Source organism: Capricornis sumatraensis, chromosome 4, assembly GCF_032405125.1.
Source record: "Capricornis sumatraensis isolate serow.1 chromosome 4, serow.2, whole genome shotgun sequence".
NCBI lineage: Eukaryota > Metazoa > Chordata > Mammalia > Artiodactyla > Bovidae > Capricornis > Capricornis sumatraensis.
The window spans coordinates 131,815,435-131,833,886 of record NC_091072.1 but is presented as its reverse complement, the minus strand read 5'-3'; the positions used below and the strand labels follow the sequence as shown (position 1 = coordinate 131,833,886).

Here is an 18,452-nt window from a genome sequence, read left to right as displayed (position 1 = left end):
ACCCTGTCATGTTGCAGTCCATGGGGTCACGAAGAGTCGGACACAACTGAGCAACTGAACTGAACTGAATGGTGGTGTGTAGCCAAAAAAAAAAGATGTGGGCAGCCCACCAGGGTTCACATGAAAAGCAGCAGTCACCAAGAGAAGGACTGTGAAATAGTCTCGTCCTCCCTGCACAGTGGGAACGGAGTAGCTCTCAGGCAGGGGATGGACTGGGGCTCTGCAGCAGAGCGTGCCCTGCAGCAGAGGGTGCCCTGCACACTCCCACTCCAGATGCGTGCATGCGTGCTCACTCACTCAGTCATGTCCAACTCTTTGCAACGCTATGGATTGTAGCCTTCCAGGCTCCTCTGTCCATGGGATTCTCCAGGCAAGAATACTGGACTGGGTTGCCATGCCCTCCTCCAGGGGATCTTCTGGACCCAGGAGTCAAACCCAAGTCTCTTCCATCTCCCACATGGGCAGGTGGATTTTTTACCACAAGTGCCACCTGGGAAGCCCTCAAAGCTAGCAGAGGTGGTAGACACACAAGAGTTTTCGTTGTGCTTTAAAAGCAAAGCAACATAACTGAGCTAAATACCAGAATAAGACTATCCCAATAATCAAGGTGGGATAAAATTGATAAAATCTGGCCAGGTTGGTCACAGATCCATTGGCATCCTAAAGGGGATTAAGGGTGAGGATTAAGTGATAGATTTGACAAGGCATAGTCGGAGTAGGAAAAGAATAAAATGACCATGTTTTTACCCCCAAATTGAGGCTTCCCGATCCCAGTGGACACCTCTTGCTTCCTGCCTCTCCAAGTCCTGTTGAGCTCCCTCTCACTATGGCAGCCTGGCCGGAGGAGGGCAGATCAGCTGCTCATCCAACCCAGCTGGCTACTCCATCTCTTTTATTCCATAGTGACTGTTGTGCTTTCCCCTCATGTATCTTTTAGCAATGCTTTAAAGAGCTTTTCCCCTCTGACATCTCGTATGTTGCATAGTTTACCCAGAGTCAAAAGATATTATATCACTGAACTGTGTGGAGACCTCTGGGTGTATCTCTCCATTCAGGTCAAAACCTCAGTGGGCCAGAGGAGGAACTCGGGCCCTCTCTGGACTCCACTCAATACAGACATATACAGCTCAGTTCTGAAAGTGAAGGTCAACCTGCATTTGGCTTTCCTCCACAAAAGGAATTGAGAGGGTGTTTGGAGACCATAGCTGTTCCTATAAATACTGTGTGCTTCCATGTTCTCTGCAGGAAGGCCCATGTCCTTCTGACTAACTTCTTTATTTCCAGGGCCTAGCAACAGCGCCCAGCACATAGAAAGCACTGAAGAAATATTTGCTGAAGGAAGGAATGAGTGGAGGAGTGAATGAATGATTTGGGAGTGAATATATATGACAGGGACTCTTAGGCCACAAAAGAAACTACCCTTGAAAGGTATTCAGACAGCTGTGGACAATCTAGTATCTTTATTCAGACAACAAATACTTCTTAAATTTGTAATGACTGTGATGAGGGATCTAAAACAAATTAAAACAAGACTCAATCTCTGACCCTGAAACACCAAAGCAACAATGTGTAAGTTGCTTCAAAAAGGTGCAAGGGGACAAGGACATGGACAGGAATGACAGGCAATGTCAACTCAGTCATCATCACCCAACCTCCAAAAGCCCAACCCAGCCAAATATCATCGTGAGGGTTTTGTGCCTTTTTACTGCACCTTCAGCCCCCACTCATGTGGTTATAATCTGCTCCAGATTCAAGCACAAGAGCAAGAAAAATACTCTTAACAGAGTTAGAAAATACAATTGCTTTATTTAACACAGTTGCAATTTTCCTTGAAATCTCTATAATGAAGCAAAAGTTCATTTTCCTTTTCTTTCCATTTATTATTTATTTAGCCACATCATGCAGCATGTGGGATCTTATTTCCCTGACAGGGACTGAACCTGAGCCCTTGGCAGTGAAAGTGCAGAGTTCTAACCACTGGACTGCCAGGGAATTCCATTTTTCCTTTTAAATCACAGCTTTATTTAACTGCTTAAGTCCTGGGAAAATGATACAAATGATCTCATTAAGGCACTGCTTTAAAAAAAAATACTATACTTGATTTACAATATTGTGTTAGTTTCAGATATACAGCAAAGTGTTTCAGTTGGGTGTGTGTGTATGTACACACACACACACACACACATACACACACACACACATATATATATATTCTTGTCAGACTCTTTTCTATTTAGGTTATTACTAGATATTGAATACGGTTCCCTGTGCTATATAGTAGGCCCTTGTTGGTTATCTATTTTATAAATAGTGGCATGTATCTTAATCTTAATCCCATCCACCTAATTTATCCCTCCACTCCTTTCCCTTTCATAATCATAAGTTTGTTTTCTGCGTCTGTGTGTCTGCTTGCCAGAAAGTATGAAAACTCAAATTCAAAAAGATGCATGAAACCCAGTGTTCACACCAGCACTGCTTACAATAGCCAAGATGTAGAACCTAAGTGTCCATCAATAGATGAATGGGTAAAGAAGATATGATATAGGTACATATATAATATATATATATGTATATATACACACACACATATTTCTATGATGAAATATTACTCAGCCATAAAAAAGAGTGAAATATTGCTATTTTCAGGAACATGTATGGACTTAGAGATGATCATACTAAAACAAATAGTATATGATATCACTTATATGGGGAATCTGAAAAAACAATACAAATGAACTTATTTACAAAATAAGGCCCTCCTTTTTAAAAGTACGTGACAGACCATGCTAATGGGAAGGATAACCATGGCAGATAAAGGTACATGCTCCACTGCACTAAATAAATTCCTCATAGCTATTAATAGGCCTGCAATGCTCAGTAAGGGAAAACTGCCTCTGTAAGTATCCTGCTTTGTGGGAATCTTTCTTAGCTGCTTTGGCTTCTTGAAAACTCCCTAAGGGGAATTTCATCATTTAATGTTAACAATCATTGTATGCCTGACTATTTACACAATTGCTATCCACACTGAAATGGAAGAAAACTCAAATCTGCCCTTAGCCGAAGTCAAATTTCCTGTGAACAACCAAACAAACCAGTTATAAAAAACTGATGGTAGTGGGGAATAACTATCAAGAAACCACTTTTAGAAATTTATACTTAGAAAATAAACAAATTCTTAAAATTATACAAGGATGTTCACAAAAGCATTATTTACATAGGTGAGAAATTGCAACATGAATATCCAGTAACAGTGGTTACTTAAATAAACTCTCCCAAAAAAGGAAAATCTTGCAGCCATTAAAAGGGGATGATGAAGACCTACATATACTGTTACTACAAAAATATTCACAATGTACTGTCCAAATTCATTGTATACACACACAGGCATAGAATGAATAGTCTAGAAGAACACATACCAAAATATTAGAAATGTTTCTCTTTGGGTGAATACATGTCAGTCACTTCCACAAATAAAAACAGTACTGCTCTCATCATTAAGCGTCAACTTTGCAAAGAAGAACTCTTTAAAGAGGCTTTTTGATTTTCCATATTCAGTATTTCCCTTGTAGCTCTGACGGTAAAGAATCTGCCTGCCACGCAGAAGACCCCAGTTCATTTCCTGGGTTGGGAAGATCCCCTGGAGAAGGGAATGGCAACTCACTCCAGTATTCTTGCTTGGAGAATTCCATGGACAGGAGGAGTCTGGTGGGCTATAGTTCAAAGAGTCAGACACGGGTAAGCAACTAACACATTCATTATTCACAATATATATGAAGAAATTTTAAAAGAATCTAACATATCCTGTCAATATCCTTTTTAACTATCTTTTTGAAGAAAGTAATTTGTTCCAATAACATTTTTTTTAAAACGTAGGTAAATAATCTTTTTCCAAAATGAAAATCACAGAACTATCATGGGTTGTAAGTTAAAAATTAATTATATGAGAAAATGTTACAGATATAACACTGAATGATTTTAAAAGGATAGAAAACCAAATACACAAAATACATACAATTTAGTTATATATTCACATGCAAACACAAAAAACTGTTCACAATGAGTACTTCTTTATCCTACGTTTAAAATTTTCCTATAGTCGGTATCTCTGACTTCCAAAATCAGACCAATAATAAACATTATAAATTCTTTAAATAACCATGAGGGATATAAAAATCATGTATACATTTGTCTTATCAATAATTGAAACAAGCCCTTTGTTTAAAACAAGCCCTTTCTCATTACATTCACTTGGAAATAAATCTCTGGCTTGCAGTCTGTTACTTAAGCCTTGAATAATGGAGAACTGTAGCTCTGAATTCATTTCAGCTTCCTCCTGGCACCTAATTAAAGGAGTGACACAGCTCTTACGGTCTTGGCTGATTCCCTCTCATGCAGTGCCATAGCCAGAAGACGGTCCAACAGAAAGGGGAGAAAATTGGTTGCTTCAAAACCCAGCATGATTACTTACAACAAACTCTCACCCTTGGAACACATGACTCAATTTCTTACTGACTTAACTAATGACACTTGATGCAACTGTAAATTCTATAAAATCATAAACTATGTCTAACTTTCATCATGTATCCCAGCACCTAAGTGGCACGCAGGAGGCATTTACTAAACATAGATAAAGGAATAACTAAATGAATGAATGAACTGGTGATTTATGCCAGGGGCCTGCTCTCTCCCTTAAAATTCTCCTAGCCATTTTACGGCAGTCTTCATTCTAGCACTATGGAAGAACTATATGATAAGGTCACATTTTGTTGTCATCTATTCTATTACTAAAAGTGTAATAATAGGCATAGGATGTGTCTCAGGAAGCAGCATTTCTCATCATTATGGCTTAATAATTAGCAATTATTCAGCACCTAATACTCTCACGGTAAAAACTGCCACCCACAGCTAAGGCTCAGAAAAGCCAGATAAATTTTTCAAGGTCACAAAGTTAATAAATGACAGAATTGGGATTAAAACCTGATTCTCTGGGGCTCTGAAGTCCAGATTCTTTCCAGGTGGGAACAATCATTTTGTCATCTCACCAAGCCAGGTTGAGGATGGCTACAGACCATACACTCATTATCTCCCTTAATTAACATCATAAACCTAGGAAGTGGGTTAGCAAAGTACACCATTTTTCAGATGACATAACAAAGGAACTGAGAGGTTAAGCAGCTTGCCCAAGGTCACACAGCTCCCAGAAGAGCCAAAATAGAATGAAAAAGTTAAAAAGGATTTTCCTGTAAATAGATCAACTTCATTGTTAAGGACTGCATTGATACACAGTCAGCATCACTTCCAAAATGATTCACAGCTGTGATGAGAAAAATGACCCTTGAGGGAAAAAAAACAAAACTGCTTTACTGAGTTGCTGCCTAGGCATTTTACAGTATGATAACCCTGCTCACACTCAAGAGTCCGAACATTCTGATGAGGACTGAAGTTTAGGATGCCTGCCATAACTTCCCTCTTTGCTTTTTCCCAGGCACCTTTTAAAATAATCACTTAAGAGTTTAAGCCCACGAAAAGTTCCAGACACCCCCCCCCCCACACACACTCGCAACCACCTTATAAGTAATAGATGCTTGTTACCCTGCTCTAATACTTTGGCCGCCTGATGCGAAGAGCCCACTCATTGGAAAAGACCCTGATGCTGCGAAAGACTGAAAGCAAAAGGGGGCAGCAGACGATGAGATGGTTGGATGGCATCACCAACTCAATAGACATGAGTTTGAGCAAACTCAGGGAGACAGTGGAGAACAAGGGAGCCTGGAGTGCTGCAGTCCATGGGGTCGGAAAGAATCGGACACGACTAAGCCACTGAACAATAGCAACAACACTGCTCTCGTTATCTCCCGCTCCAAGCCTGGGATGGAGGGCAGCCCCTCCCCCAGCTCACAGCGCCCCCTGGCTTCTTAGATCTGTAAGTAACATATCTTGGACTCTCCTTTGAGTGTTATTAAAGCCTTGTCCTAAATCAATTCGACCATAGGTTTCACCTCCCCAAAATGGGAACTGGATGCTGACGGAGGTACCTGCCCTCCCAGTGGGAAGCTTATGTTGCCTCCTTTAGCAGGTTCCAACCTGCATGTTCTTAGTTTGATACAACATCTCTGGCTTCCAAACAGAACTCTGTCAGAAGACAAACTGGCCATGCTCTAGACTAACATATACAATTATCCAGCTGATCCAACTAGCTTCCTAAACACGCCTCTGCAAAATGAAGACAAATAGGCTCTCACACTGCAAAAAAAAGAAAAAGACCCTACTTGCAAGGCAGAAGACAAAGGTATTACAAATGTGTCTAATATTTAATTAAAAGTTATAATCACATTAACAAACAAGTAAAATATATATTCTCTCCTAATCTTTTCCCTGGACAAACATACCTATAAGACAACCTGGAATGCCAGATTCAAATTGAGGCCTCTCAAATCCCAGGGTATTTCATATCGAAACATGGCAACACAAGGAGACCTTCTCCCCACATGTGTACACATGAATCCCCCTGGCCCCATAGGCAAGTTGTTCTCACAGCCTCCCATTCTTGCAAAGAGCTGTTCCTTGTCTGGGGGTCCAGGAGTGCACACAGCAGTGGGGCAAGCCACCCTTAGGATGGAGAAGGGGGAAACGCTCCCTGACAGCAAGCAGGCTACAGTGACCCCATTGAGCCTTGCCTGACTGAGAAGGGGTGAGACTAGAAAAGAGCCAAGCGAGCTTCCCCGAAACATAGGACATGAAGCATGGGCTGCTCTCACCAAGGTCTAAGGGGGCCACTGACAAGCTCACATACAAGCTTTCAAAAGACACAGATGCTTATCATAAATCTCCCCAAATGTGTCCCAGGGTTCACTACCCTTCCCTAACCAAGACCTGGCCATCTATCAAAGTACCATTCATTCACTCCTCTTTTGGTAGTCAGAGTATCCACAGTTTGCAGTTTTCATTTCACTGTTAATTCCACAATGTTTTCTGGATTTCTTAAATCCTGTCAACTGGATTGGTTTTGTTTCTCTAAAGTAGTGATTCCTAACCAGGGGCCGTTCTGCCCCACCACAGGAGACATTTTACTAAGTCTGCAGACACATCTGGTTGTTTCATTCAGTGGACAAAAGACATGGGTGTTGCTGAACATTCTACAATGTACCGGACAACCCGCCAGAACAGTGAATTATCCACCTTAGGATGTTAGTGGCTTCCCAGGCGGCACAGTTGGTAAAGAATCGCCTGCCATTAAAGGAGAGACAGGAGACACAGGTTTGATCCCTGGGTGGGGAAGATCCCCTGTAGTAGGGCATGGCAATCCACTCCAGTATTCCTGCCTGGAGAATCTCAAGGGCAGAAGAGCCTGGTGGGCTACAGTCCATGGGGTCACCAAGAGTCAGACACTACTGAGCACACACACACAACACAAACACACACACAAACACACACATATGGGTGTTAGTAGTGCTAAGACTAGGAAACTGTTCTAGAGGAAGAACGCCTAGAAATTACAGAGGATGCTGTTTACTCCTTTGACCCCACACAGCCAAGCAGAGTGTCGAACCTCAATAAATCCTTGCTGGTGAACTGACTGGCTAACTGGGCCCACTCCTTTATAAAATGTTCACTCACTCAGGAACCCAAGGAAAACGAGTGTGACAGTAACCATGCTCAGCTCCAGGTATGCAAATATGAAGGAGCTGGCAGAAAAGGCAGACAAATAAACTGGTATTTTTAATACAGCTTGAGAAATTACCAGATTATCTGTTTATTATGTCTCCCCTCATCAGCCTATAAATCTCCAGGAAAGTAAGGATTCTGTTAAATTCACTTTTGTGGTTCCAGCACCTTCTATGGTAATAGTGGTAGAAACAATGGCAGATATTTTGGGTCAGCGGGGAAAAAATGCAATAATAGGCATCATGTTTTCTCCTTGTTAGTTTTCTTTGGTTTGTTTTAAAGCAGAAGAGTCTAACACAGCCTGGGGGAGAAGGAAGGAAAGCTACCCTGAGGGAAGTTAATGTGAACTAAGCACTTATCACGCTCGGTCGGTACCCTCGAGGGATTGGTTGCAGGACTCCATCCCAGCTCCCTCCCCTCCCAACCCCACCCGGCTCCCAAAATTCCCCAATGCCAAAGTCCCTTATGTACAATGGCTAGTAGAGTCTGCCCTCCGTATTTGCAGATTCTGCATCCAAGGATTCAGCCAACTGCAGGTCTTGAATTTCGACCCGAAGCTGGTTCAGCCCGTTGAGGTGGAACCCACAGATATGGAAACTGTGGACACAAAGGGCCAACCCTATATGCCAGAAACAGTTCTCAGCATGTTCAACGCACTATCTATTTTAAAGCTCATAACACTTCTACAAAAAGCCAGCCTTTACGTGTGAGGAAATGGACCATGAAGGCTGATTAGCTCAAGAACAAAACAAATGGTGGAATCAGGATCTGAACACAGCCAACTTCGGAAACTTTGTTCTTAACCACTATTAGGCACTACGGAGATAGGAGTAAGGATTGGCCCCGTGAAGCCTGGACCTTGTGGTCTTGAAAGAAAAGATTTCAGGTAGAAGGTATGGTACAAGCAAAACCAACACAGCCTGGCTTGTTCCAGGGACTATATCCTTTATCAATCTGACTAAATCATAAAGGGGAATACTGATGAAAGATGATGGCAGAAAAGTAATCATGGCCAGATCGTAAGAGACATCAGCAATGCTTCATTTCCCCAAGATTATCAGGGAGCAAGCATAAGCTTAGAGTCTAACAGCTCTAGGTGGAATCCCAACCCCATCACTTCACTAATGGTTCTCTCTGAACCTCCATTTCCTCAACTGTAAAACAAACAACGTACAAATATAAAATGGAAACTTTATAAAATAGCTATGGAAAAACAAGATAACCCATACAAGCACTAAGAACAGGAGCTGATATATATCATGAGTCCAAGCAATGTTAATGACTTATTTTTGCTGTTTTGGAGAAGGAAATAGCTACCCACTTCATTATTCTTGCCTGGGAAATTCCATGGACAGAGGAGCCTGCAGGGCTACAGTCCATGGGGTCAAAAGAGTCAGACACAACTTACTGACTAAACTGACCCCACCACGGTCATTGCTGGTCAAGTTTTTTCACGTGTGAATCTGCAATGTAATGGCAGTTTATTTTCATTAAGCACCAAATTTATTAAACCATCTTCTTCCTAAATGACCTTTGCAGTGAATTCCACAAATTCCACACTTAACAAACATGAACCTACATTCCATATGCACAGACGTCTGCACCCCCCTCTCATCCCCTCACTACCACCACCCAATGCCTTCTGCACTCACCAGGGCAGCTGTGGAAACACCCAAAGCTTCTCGAAACCATAGATTAAAACCAAGGACAGAAAGGAAAGTGCAGAAAGCTATAACTGCTTAAAGACTTAAAGACTAGCAACTTAAAGACTTTCCAGGCAGGAAGCACACACCTGACCCTTCGTCATCTGCCCGCTCTCACTACTGGTGTCCTCTCTGCCTGGAACATCCTTTGCCCTCTCTCACTACTTCCCCATCCCAACAACCTTCAAGCCTGAGTACAAATACCACTCCCTTTCAGCTTCCCTCCTTCCGCAGAATCAAGCGCCAAGTTCTGTGAATTTCCCCAGCCCTTTGCTTTGTATTTTAACTGTTGTAAGGATCACTTATTAAACACAGGTATGAAGCAAGCAACATGCTTTTAAGTGCTATCTGTATGCTATCAGGTAATTTTCACAATAAACCTGTAAGAAATGACTACAAGCCCCATTTTAAAGCTCTGAGAGTTGAACTTACCAGCGGTCATACAACCAGACAGGGAGCTCCAAGCATGTGCTGATAGCTCCACAATCTGAAACTTTTTCACTCTGTTATGCTGTCTGTCTTTAACAGCTCTATTGCCAAGACATTGGTTGATTATATACATACATGCCTGTCCCACAGGATGACAGCAAGTCCTTTGATGGCAGGGACCAGGGCACATTCATCTTTGTAAACAATGGATAGTACTGTACCCATTTATATAACATTTTTAGGAGAATTAAATTAGACAGGATATTTAAAACACTTAACATACTGCCTTAGGAAACATCACTATGAACAAAGCTAGTAGAAGTGATGGAATTCCAGTTAAGCTATTTCAAATGCTAAAAGATGATGCTGTGAAAGTGCTGCACTCAATATGCCAGCAAATTTGGAAAACTCAGCAGTGGCCACAGGACTGGAAAAGGTCAGTTTTCATTCCAATCCCTAAGAAAGGCAATACCAAAGAATGCTCAAACTACTGCACAATTGCACTCATCTCACATGCTAGTAAAGTAATGCTCAAAATTCTCCAAGCCAGGCTTCAATAATATGTGAACCATGAACTTCCAGATGTTCAACTTGGTTTTAGATAAAGCAGAGGAACCAGAGATCAAATTGCCAACATCCGCTGGATCATGGAAAAAGCAAGAGAATTCCAGAAAAACAGCTACTTCTGCTTTATTGACTATGCCAAAGCCTTTGACTGTGCGGATTACAATAAACTGTGGAACATTCTGAAAGAGATGGGAATACCAGACCACCTAACCTGCCTCTTAAGAAATCTGTATGCAGGTCAGGAAGCAACAGTTAGAACTGGACATGGACCAACAGACTGGTTCCAAATCGTCAAATGTCACCCTGCTTATTTAACTTGTATGCAGAGTACATCATGAGAAATGCTGGACTGGATGAAGCACAAGCTAGAATCAAGATTGCCTGGAGAAATATCAATAACCTCAAATATGCAGATGACACCACTCTTATGGCAGACAGTGCAGAAGAACTAAACAGCCTCTTGATGAAGTGAAAGAGGAGAGTGAAAAAGTTGGTTTAAAGCTCAACATTCAGAAAAGTAAGATCATGGCATCCAGTCCCATCACTTCATGGCAAATAGATGGAGAAACAGTGGAAACAGTGTCAGACTTTATTTTTCTGGGCTCCAAAATCACTACAGATGATTGATTGCAGCCATGAAATTAAAAGACACTTACTCCTTGGAAGGAAAGTTACAACTAACCTAGACAGCATATTAAAAAGCAGAAATATTACTTTGCCAACTAAAGTCCGTCTAGTCAAGGCTATGGTTTTTCCAGCAGTCATGTATGGCTGTGAGAGTTGGACCATAAGGAAAGCTGAGCATCGAAGAATTGATGCTTTTGAACTGAGGTGTTGGAGAAGACTCTTGAGAGTCCCTTGGACTGCAAGGAGATCCAACCATCCCATCCTAAAGGAAATCAGTCCTGAATATTCATTGGAAGGACTGATGCTGAAGCTGAAACTCCAATACTGTGGCCACCTGATGTGACAAGCTGATTCATTTGAAAAGACCCTGATGCTGGGAAAGATTGGAGGCAGGAGGAGAAGGAGACGACAGAGGATGGAGATGGCTCAATCGCATCACCTACTCAATGGACATAAGTCTGAGTAAACTTCAGGAGCTGATGATAGACAGGGAGGCCTGGCATCCTGCAGTCCGTGGGGTCACAAAGAGTTGGACAGGACTGAGCAACTGAACTGAACTGAACATAGTGCCACGCACATAACAAGGGCCTGATAATTCTTTGGCTTTGTTGTCACTGTTGCCAAGTCAGGTGCCAAGAATAAAGCCTTGCACATAAACCCTGAACAGAAGCTTATTTCTGAGGAACAAACACAATGGGTAAGGACCCAACAGAAGACACAAATGCCACTCTCCTCTCGCTACTTAAGGACCTTCCAAGTGGCTCAGTGGTAAAGAATCCACTTGCCAATGCCAGAGATGCAGAAAATGCGGGTTCAATTCCTGGATCAGGGAAGATTCCCTGGAGAAGGGAATGGCAACCCACTCCAGTATTCTGGTCTGGGAAATCCCCTGGACAAAAGAGCCTGGTGGGCTGCAGTACATGGGGTCCCAAAGAGTAGGACACGTCTGAGCACACAACACAGAACATACTACCTGACTGTTTAATCAGAAGCAGCAAGAGTTGCCTAGAAAGTTTAAGTTTCTATGATAGGGTGAACTGATTTATGTATCTTTCTACCGCTATGTGGATGAGAGGGAAACTTTGTGTTTAGCAACACTCCTAAAGCTTGGTTGCTTTCTTGCTGCTCCCCATCCTCCCGGGGGATTTGTCAAAGTTCCCCCCTGAGGGATCAGCACTTAACAAACTCTAAGCTTGGAGAAGAAAATCACAAAAGTAAGTGGAAGCACAAAAGGCAAAATGGAATCTGAAGTTCCGATGCTTATAAACCTAAGCAAACACTTTCTTTCGTCCTCACAGTATTTTACAAGACTTTAAACCATCACATTCTTTCCTCATATGTTTTTGTCAGTCACCACCCAGGAGGAGGCAAGCTGTCTCGGAGAAAGCAGCTGTCCATCCTGTCCACTGCTATCCTAACTCACATCTGGTGCACTGTAGTCACTCATTAAATATGGGTCGACTGACTGGCTGCAATTATTTGCATGTGTGTATATATGAATATGGGCTTCCCCGGTGGCTCAGTGGTAAAGAATCGCCTGCAATGCACAAGCCACAGGAGCTGGGGATTCGATCCATGGATCAGCGAGATCCCCTGGAGGAGGGCATGGCAACCCACTCCAGTATTCTCACCCAGAGAAACCCATGGGCAGAGGAGCCTGGTGGGCCACAGTTCATAGCATCACAAAGACTTAGTGTGCGTGCATACATATATGAATATATGTATTTACGTCAATACATATATGTACATCATTCCACAGTTTATGGATAAATGTGTACATATTCCCACACATAAGTGTACATTGTACATTTATGTACATGTGTTTGTATGTGTGCAGAAGATTTGTCAGACTGGAAAACAGATACCTGTTTGCCAAAGTTGTGTCTCCTTAACACAACAAAGGCTTCTGGCTGAGTTGTTTCATATTTAACAAACATATGACAAATGTCATAGCTCACAGGGCTTCCGTCACAGCTCAGTCAGTAAAGAATCTGCCTGCAGTGCAGGAGACCCCGGTTTGATTTCAGGGTCAGGAAGATACCCTGGAGAAGGAAATGGCAATCCATTCCAGCATTCTTGCCTAGAGAATCCCATGAACAGAGGAGCCTGGCAGGCTACAGTCCATGTGGTTGCAAGAGTTGGACAAGACTCAGCAACTAAACCACCACCACATGGCAAACGTAGACAGTGTATTAAGAAGTAGAGACATCACTCTGCCAACAAAGGTCTGTCTAGCCAAAGCTATGGTTTTTCCAGCAGTCATGTATGGATGTGAGAGCTGGACACAAAGAAGGATGAGCACCAAGGAATTGATGCTTTTGAACTGTGGTGTTGGAGAAGACTCTTGAGAGTCCCTGGATGGCAAGGAGATCAAACCAGTTGATCCTAAAGGAAATAAATCCTGAATATTCATTGGAAGGACTGATGCTGAAGCTGAAACTCCAATACTTTGACCACCTGATGCGAAGAGCTGACTCATTAGAAAAGACCCTGATGCTGGGAAAGATTGAGGGCAGGAGGAAAAGGGTACAACAGAGGATGAGATGGTTGGATGGCATCACCGACTCAATAGAAATGAATTTGAGCAAACTCCGGAAGATGGTGATAGACAGAGAGGCCTGTCGTGCTGCAGTCCGTGGGGGTCACAAAGAGTCAGACATAACTGAGAGACTGAACAACACTATTATCTACATACTAACGATCCAGATGTTAAAAAATCAATCATTTAGAGTAAAAAAAAAGAAAAGACTTAACAAACAATGATACTTGGACTATCTTTCAAAATCCTCCTCCCTGTTTATTAGCTTCAGTGTAAAGGCGGGGAGAGCAGTGGAGCATATAAGGACTAATAATGATTATTTGCAAATCTGCCAGGTGAAACATTCCAAGTTCTTCTGGCGTGGCCAAGTGTCCTTATTTAAGTTGTAACATATATAACCTACAATTTACAATTTATAACAACTGGAATGATACTATTGACTGGTTATATGTGCCAGATACTGGCAGTCAGTGTTTTGTTTTGTTTTGTTTTTTTCCTATCTAAACTTTACACCAACTCTGCAAGGTAGATGTTATTATCTCCATTTATTCATAATAAAACTAAAACTCAAAAAGATAGAGTAATTTGCTAAAGATACTCTGCTGTTTACCTAGTCATGGCAGTCTATAAACTCAGGATTCGACTCTGAAGCCCAAACTCTTTTTCAGCTCGCCAGGCTCTTCTATCCATGGGATTCTCCAGGCAAGAATATTGAAGTGAGTTGCCATTCCCTTATCCAGGGGATCTTCCTGATCCAGGGATCGAACCCGGATCTCCTGCACTGCAGGTAGATTCTTTACTGCCTGAGTCAAGCAGCATGCATTCAACGGTACCTCTTACACAGTTTCCTAAACACTAACTTTGAGGGATATGTGTTCATGCAGTTTTTATTTGTTGTCCTTGTTCAGCCGCTAAGTCGTGTCCGACTCTTTGCGACCCCATGGACTGTAGCACGCAAGACTTCCCTGTCCTCCACTATCTCCCTAAGTCTGATCAAATTCATGTGGATTTTCATAAGTAATTCTCTGCACAGAAAGAATAGCCCACATGCCAGCCAAGCACACTGAACATCACCCCAGGCTACAGACAGCAAGAGGCAAGTGTGTCTCAGGAACAACCTGCCTGGGCTTCTCAGAAAATGAAGCATTTTCCTCTTGATGATGTCCTCCGAAAGAAATCCAGTCTCTAACAGAGCTTCATTCTTGCTCCTTCTATACAAAAAAATGGGCTCATTCATTGCAAACGAATGGGAAGTTCTGAACTCATTTCCTTATATTACTTGAAATGAAAGTGCTTTCTGTCTTTAGAGCAAAGAACTGCTGCATGCTATGCCCTTTGAGTAGAACAATCAATACCATGAAGGTGAGAGAAAATGAGCTCTTATATATTTTTAAGGGGAGTGGAGTTATTTTTAAACTTAATGATAGCAGAATTCTAAAGAGAGCAAAGGAAATTCCCAGTTTAGAGAATTCCGCTGCCTTTGCCTGCAAGGATTGGCTGTTACCTCTTTGACCTTCTTCCCAGGAGCAGGCCTGAGAGAGGGAGGGAAACCATATGTTTCCAAAGTTTGTTTGTTTTCTTTTTTAATTTACAGATGTTTCGAGCATTTGTAACAGCCGTGAAACTGTTTCAGTTGGTTCTCACCTGGCCCTATACTCCTTTGCTCCGCATAGGAAAGCACTGTCTACTCCCTCCATATCCCTAGATCGCACCATCCCTGGAAGAGCCAAGCGCAGCATCTTCAGCTGAAGGGACTGAAGGTGAAAGGGGCCCCTGACAGTGAGAGAAGCACCAGGGTGTCCCTTCAACATGACCAGGAGGACCGAGAAGAAGCAGAGGGAAGGAGGTCTGCCTCACCTCCAGTCTTCCCGCACAGTCCCTCCTGCCAAGAACTCATTTTTAGACCCTTAACCTGAACGTCCCAGAAAGGAAGGGAAACTTCGACCTCTGAGTGATCCTCAGAGTTCTGATTTCCAGGCTGATTTTAGTTTTGTATGTTTTCTGATTTCAACCCCCTGCCTAAAGCAACCTCCCGGTCACCAGAAGACAGCCACCGTGTAAGCCGAGCAAAATTGCTTTCTGTGACAAAAATTCCAGCTCTGATCCCGCAAAGGTACATGACCTTGGGGGAAATTAACTCCTCCTTCTGAAGATTTAGTTTGGGGGGGCGGGGGGTACAATGAGGATATAATATCCATTATTAGAAAGCTGATAAAGCCCCAATAAAAATCACCTAGTCCCTGACTCTTTAGCAGCTAGGGTTATCAACGAGTGTCCTGTGTTTATTATGGGCTCACTGCACAAAGCAGCGGAGCCAGGCTGGGTGTCCGTGTTTTCATTGTCCACGACTCCCTCGTTAGCGACTTCTCTTACCAAGCATTCACCAAACCTCAGGAAGATGCCTGGTACCTGCTTCTAGTTCTCCACTGCTCTGAACTTCTACATAGCCTAAGATACATTCTCATTAAGTTCAAGGGACAAAGTTAGCCTAGCTTCTTCTTCCCCTCGGTCATCGGCAAATCGCTGACCACCACTCAAGCTTAGGAAAAAAGGCGAAAAGACTTTCTTTCCATGGCCAGGACAGGTGTCCGCACATCTCTCGGGGTTAAGGGCTGGGGAAAGGCCCCCTGACTACCGTCTCCAGGTTGGGGAACGACAAAGAAAGGGAGGAGGATGAAAGGGCCGCTGCGAGGCAGTCCTCGCCGGTGACCCTGTCCTCGGCGCCCCGGGGAGAAAAGGACACGAGTGGGGTGGAGCCGCTAGGGCAAGAGTACCTGAAGATTCCGGCGGCCGTCCGGTTTCTCCTCCACGCAGTGCCCTGTTGCAGGACTCCCTGCACGATCTCCTTCTCGTCCGGCAGCCGATAGACAGGGAAGACGTAGAGCCAACAGAGGACCACAACGCAGAGGGCACTGGCTCCCACGGGCAGCCGGGTCCGCGGGAACTTCCACGCCAGGACGGCCATAGCCCCTCTGGATGTGTGTCGCCGGGCCCGCCCGCAGGGGCTCATCGCAGCCCCGGGGTCCCGGGGTGGGGGTTGGGAGCGAGGGCCGGAGCCTCAGCACCAGGCTAGGCGCAGAGGCGGCGGAGGGTTCCCCCACTGCCGGCCCCCCATGCACACACACCTTCCGCTTTCTTGCACGCACTGGGACGCCCGCTCCTTGGGCGCCCAGAACCCCAAAGGTCAGCGCAAAGATATTTTTTTCCAATGCAACTTTTTCCAAGGATGTCTTGCTAGGGTAAGTGGCCAGGGAGCAAGTCACGAGCTACGGCCATGGTCGTTTCTCCCTGCAGAAGGCGGGCGCCTGGGTCTCCGAGAGCCCGGGGAAGGGGGGGGGGGCGGCGGCGAGGTGTTGCTCCCGCCGGTTCTGCAGCATCACCGTCGCCCTCGGCGTGGGTCCGGGGAGAGGCTCGGCTCCCTCCCAGACATCTGGCCCGCGGCGTCCCCTTCCGAGCGATGCTCCTGCGCCCTTCACTGCCTCTCCCCGCCTCCCGCTCTGCTGAGCCGCCAGGCAGCCCCCCCGCCCGCCCCACGCCACCCCCTAGACGCGCCAAGTCCTTGGAAATTTCCACGGCGGCCGGGACCGCTAGCCCGCCCCGGGCTTCTCCTCCTGGCTTGCCAGGACCCCCGCTCCCCACCCCTCCCGCAGAAGAAAAGAACTCGCTCTCATCAGTGAATTCAGCGGCGCGCCGCAGCCTTCCGCGGCGCCCGGGACTTCGCAGACACACGCCCGGGGATTGGTGGAAATCAAGGTCTCCCCTCCTTCCCCCACCCGCAAAATTGCCTCCTTTGACCCGTTCAGATCCGCGACGCTCGGCTGGAGAGCGAACTCCCCTCTCCCGCTCTGGTCCCTCCGGAGGTAGAGTCAAACAGTAAAATAAAAACAATAATAATAATCCCCCTCCCCCAAAATGTATATATTCAAATCCCTGAGCGTGGCCGAGGCTGGCGGATAGCCTGACTCTCCGACACACAGCCGGCTCGCCGGGGCTGTCACCCCGCCGCCGTCACCCTCGGCTCTCTCTAACTGGTTGGTTATTAACCCGCAGTGAGGCGCGAGGAGGCCGGCGGAGACTGAGTCCTTGCTGGGCCCCCACCCCCATTCCCCGGTCCCGAAGCCGCGGCTCCAGCGGTCCCGGTGCGCGCGCACAGACAGGCACACACGCTCGCGGGCTTGCGGGCCCGCGCGCACGCGCGCGCGCCCACGAGGAGGTGCTTGCACCCCGGGGTCCTCTGCCTCGCCTCCGCCCTGCGGGGAAAGGCACTGCCGCATTCAGATGTGAGGTCAGCTGGTAGCCAAGCAAGCTGACCTCGGGACGTGACAATGCCTTGGAGGCGTGGTCGCCTTCTCTCCGTGTTAGACGACAGGGCCGTCTGTTCCTCGAAGTGTTTCTAGCTCAATCGACCAGCTTATCGCAACCCTAACCTTGGAAAAGCGCCGCCTGGGCGGGTGGTTCCGGGAGCCAGCCTGAGGAACTCCTCCTGTGGCAAAGGTCGTGAGGAAGGAGGCTTCCTCATACAAAGGCAAGATTGAGCCTCAGGAAACCCCCTGTTCCCAAGCATCTACCCCCAAAACCAGAGTCTGCCTACTTTACTGTTTCATGCTCTAACCTACACCTCTAACTTTACCAGGGGCTGTCCCCCCACCACCTCTCTCCGAGAAGGAGTTAACTTGCAGCTCCAGTCAATAAAAATTCCTGGGCGTGAGAAGGGTGTCTCAGGTAAAACCTCTCTGTTAGCAGAATAGCTTGTGTGACAGGATTATCCACACACCTGCCACTATGCACATGATGGTTTACTACCTCTCAACCATAAACAGCACAGAGAGTCTGGAGTATTTTGAAAGTCTTAATTAGCATAGCAAGAATACCAAGAAGAGATAAGAAAGCCTTCTTCAGCGATCAATGCAAAGAAATAGAGG

General features: G+C 45.1%; 1 protein-coding gene across 1 annotated transcript in view; it reads right to left on the bottom strand.

Annotated features, from left to right (window-relative positions):
• ST8SIA1 (ST8 alpha-N-acetyl-neuraminide alpha-2,8-sialyltransferase 1) overlaps positions 1-16,540 on the bottom strand; it is a 171,277-nt gene extending 154,737 nt beyond the window's left edge. The window contains exon 1 of the mRNA XM_068972055.1: positions 16,305-16,540. Within this exon, the coding sequence (XP_068828156.1) occupies positions 16,305-16,540 (236 nt within the window). The remainder of the gene's footprint in view (positions 1-16,304) is intronic.
• Between the last annotated feature and the right edge of the window lie 1,912 nt (positions 16,541-18,452).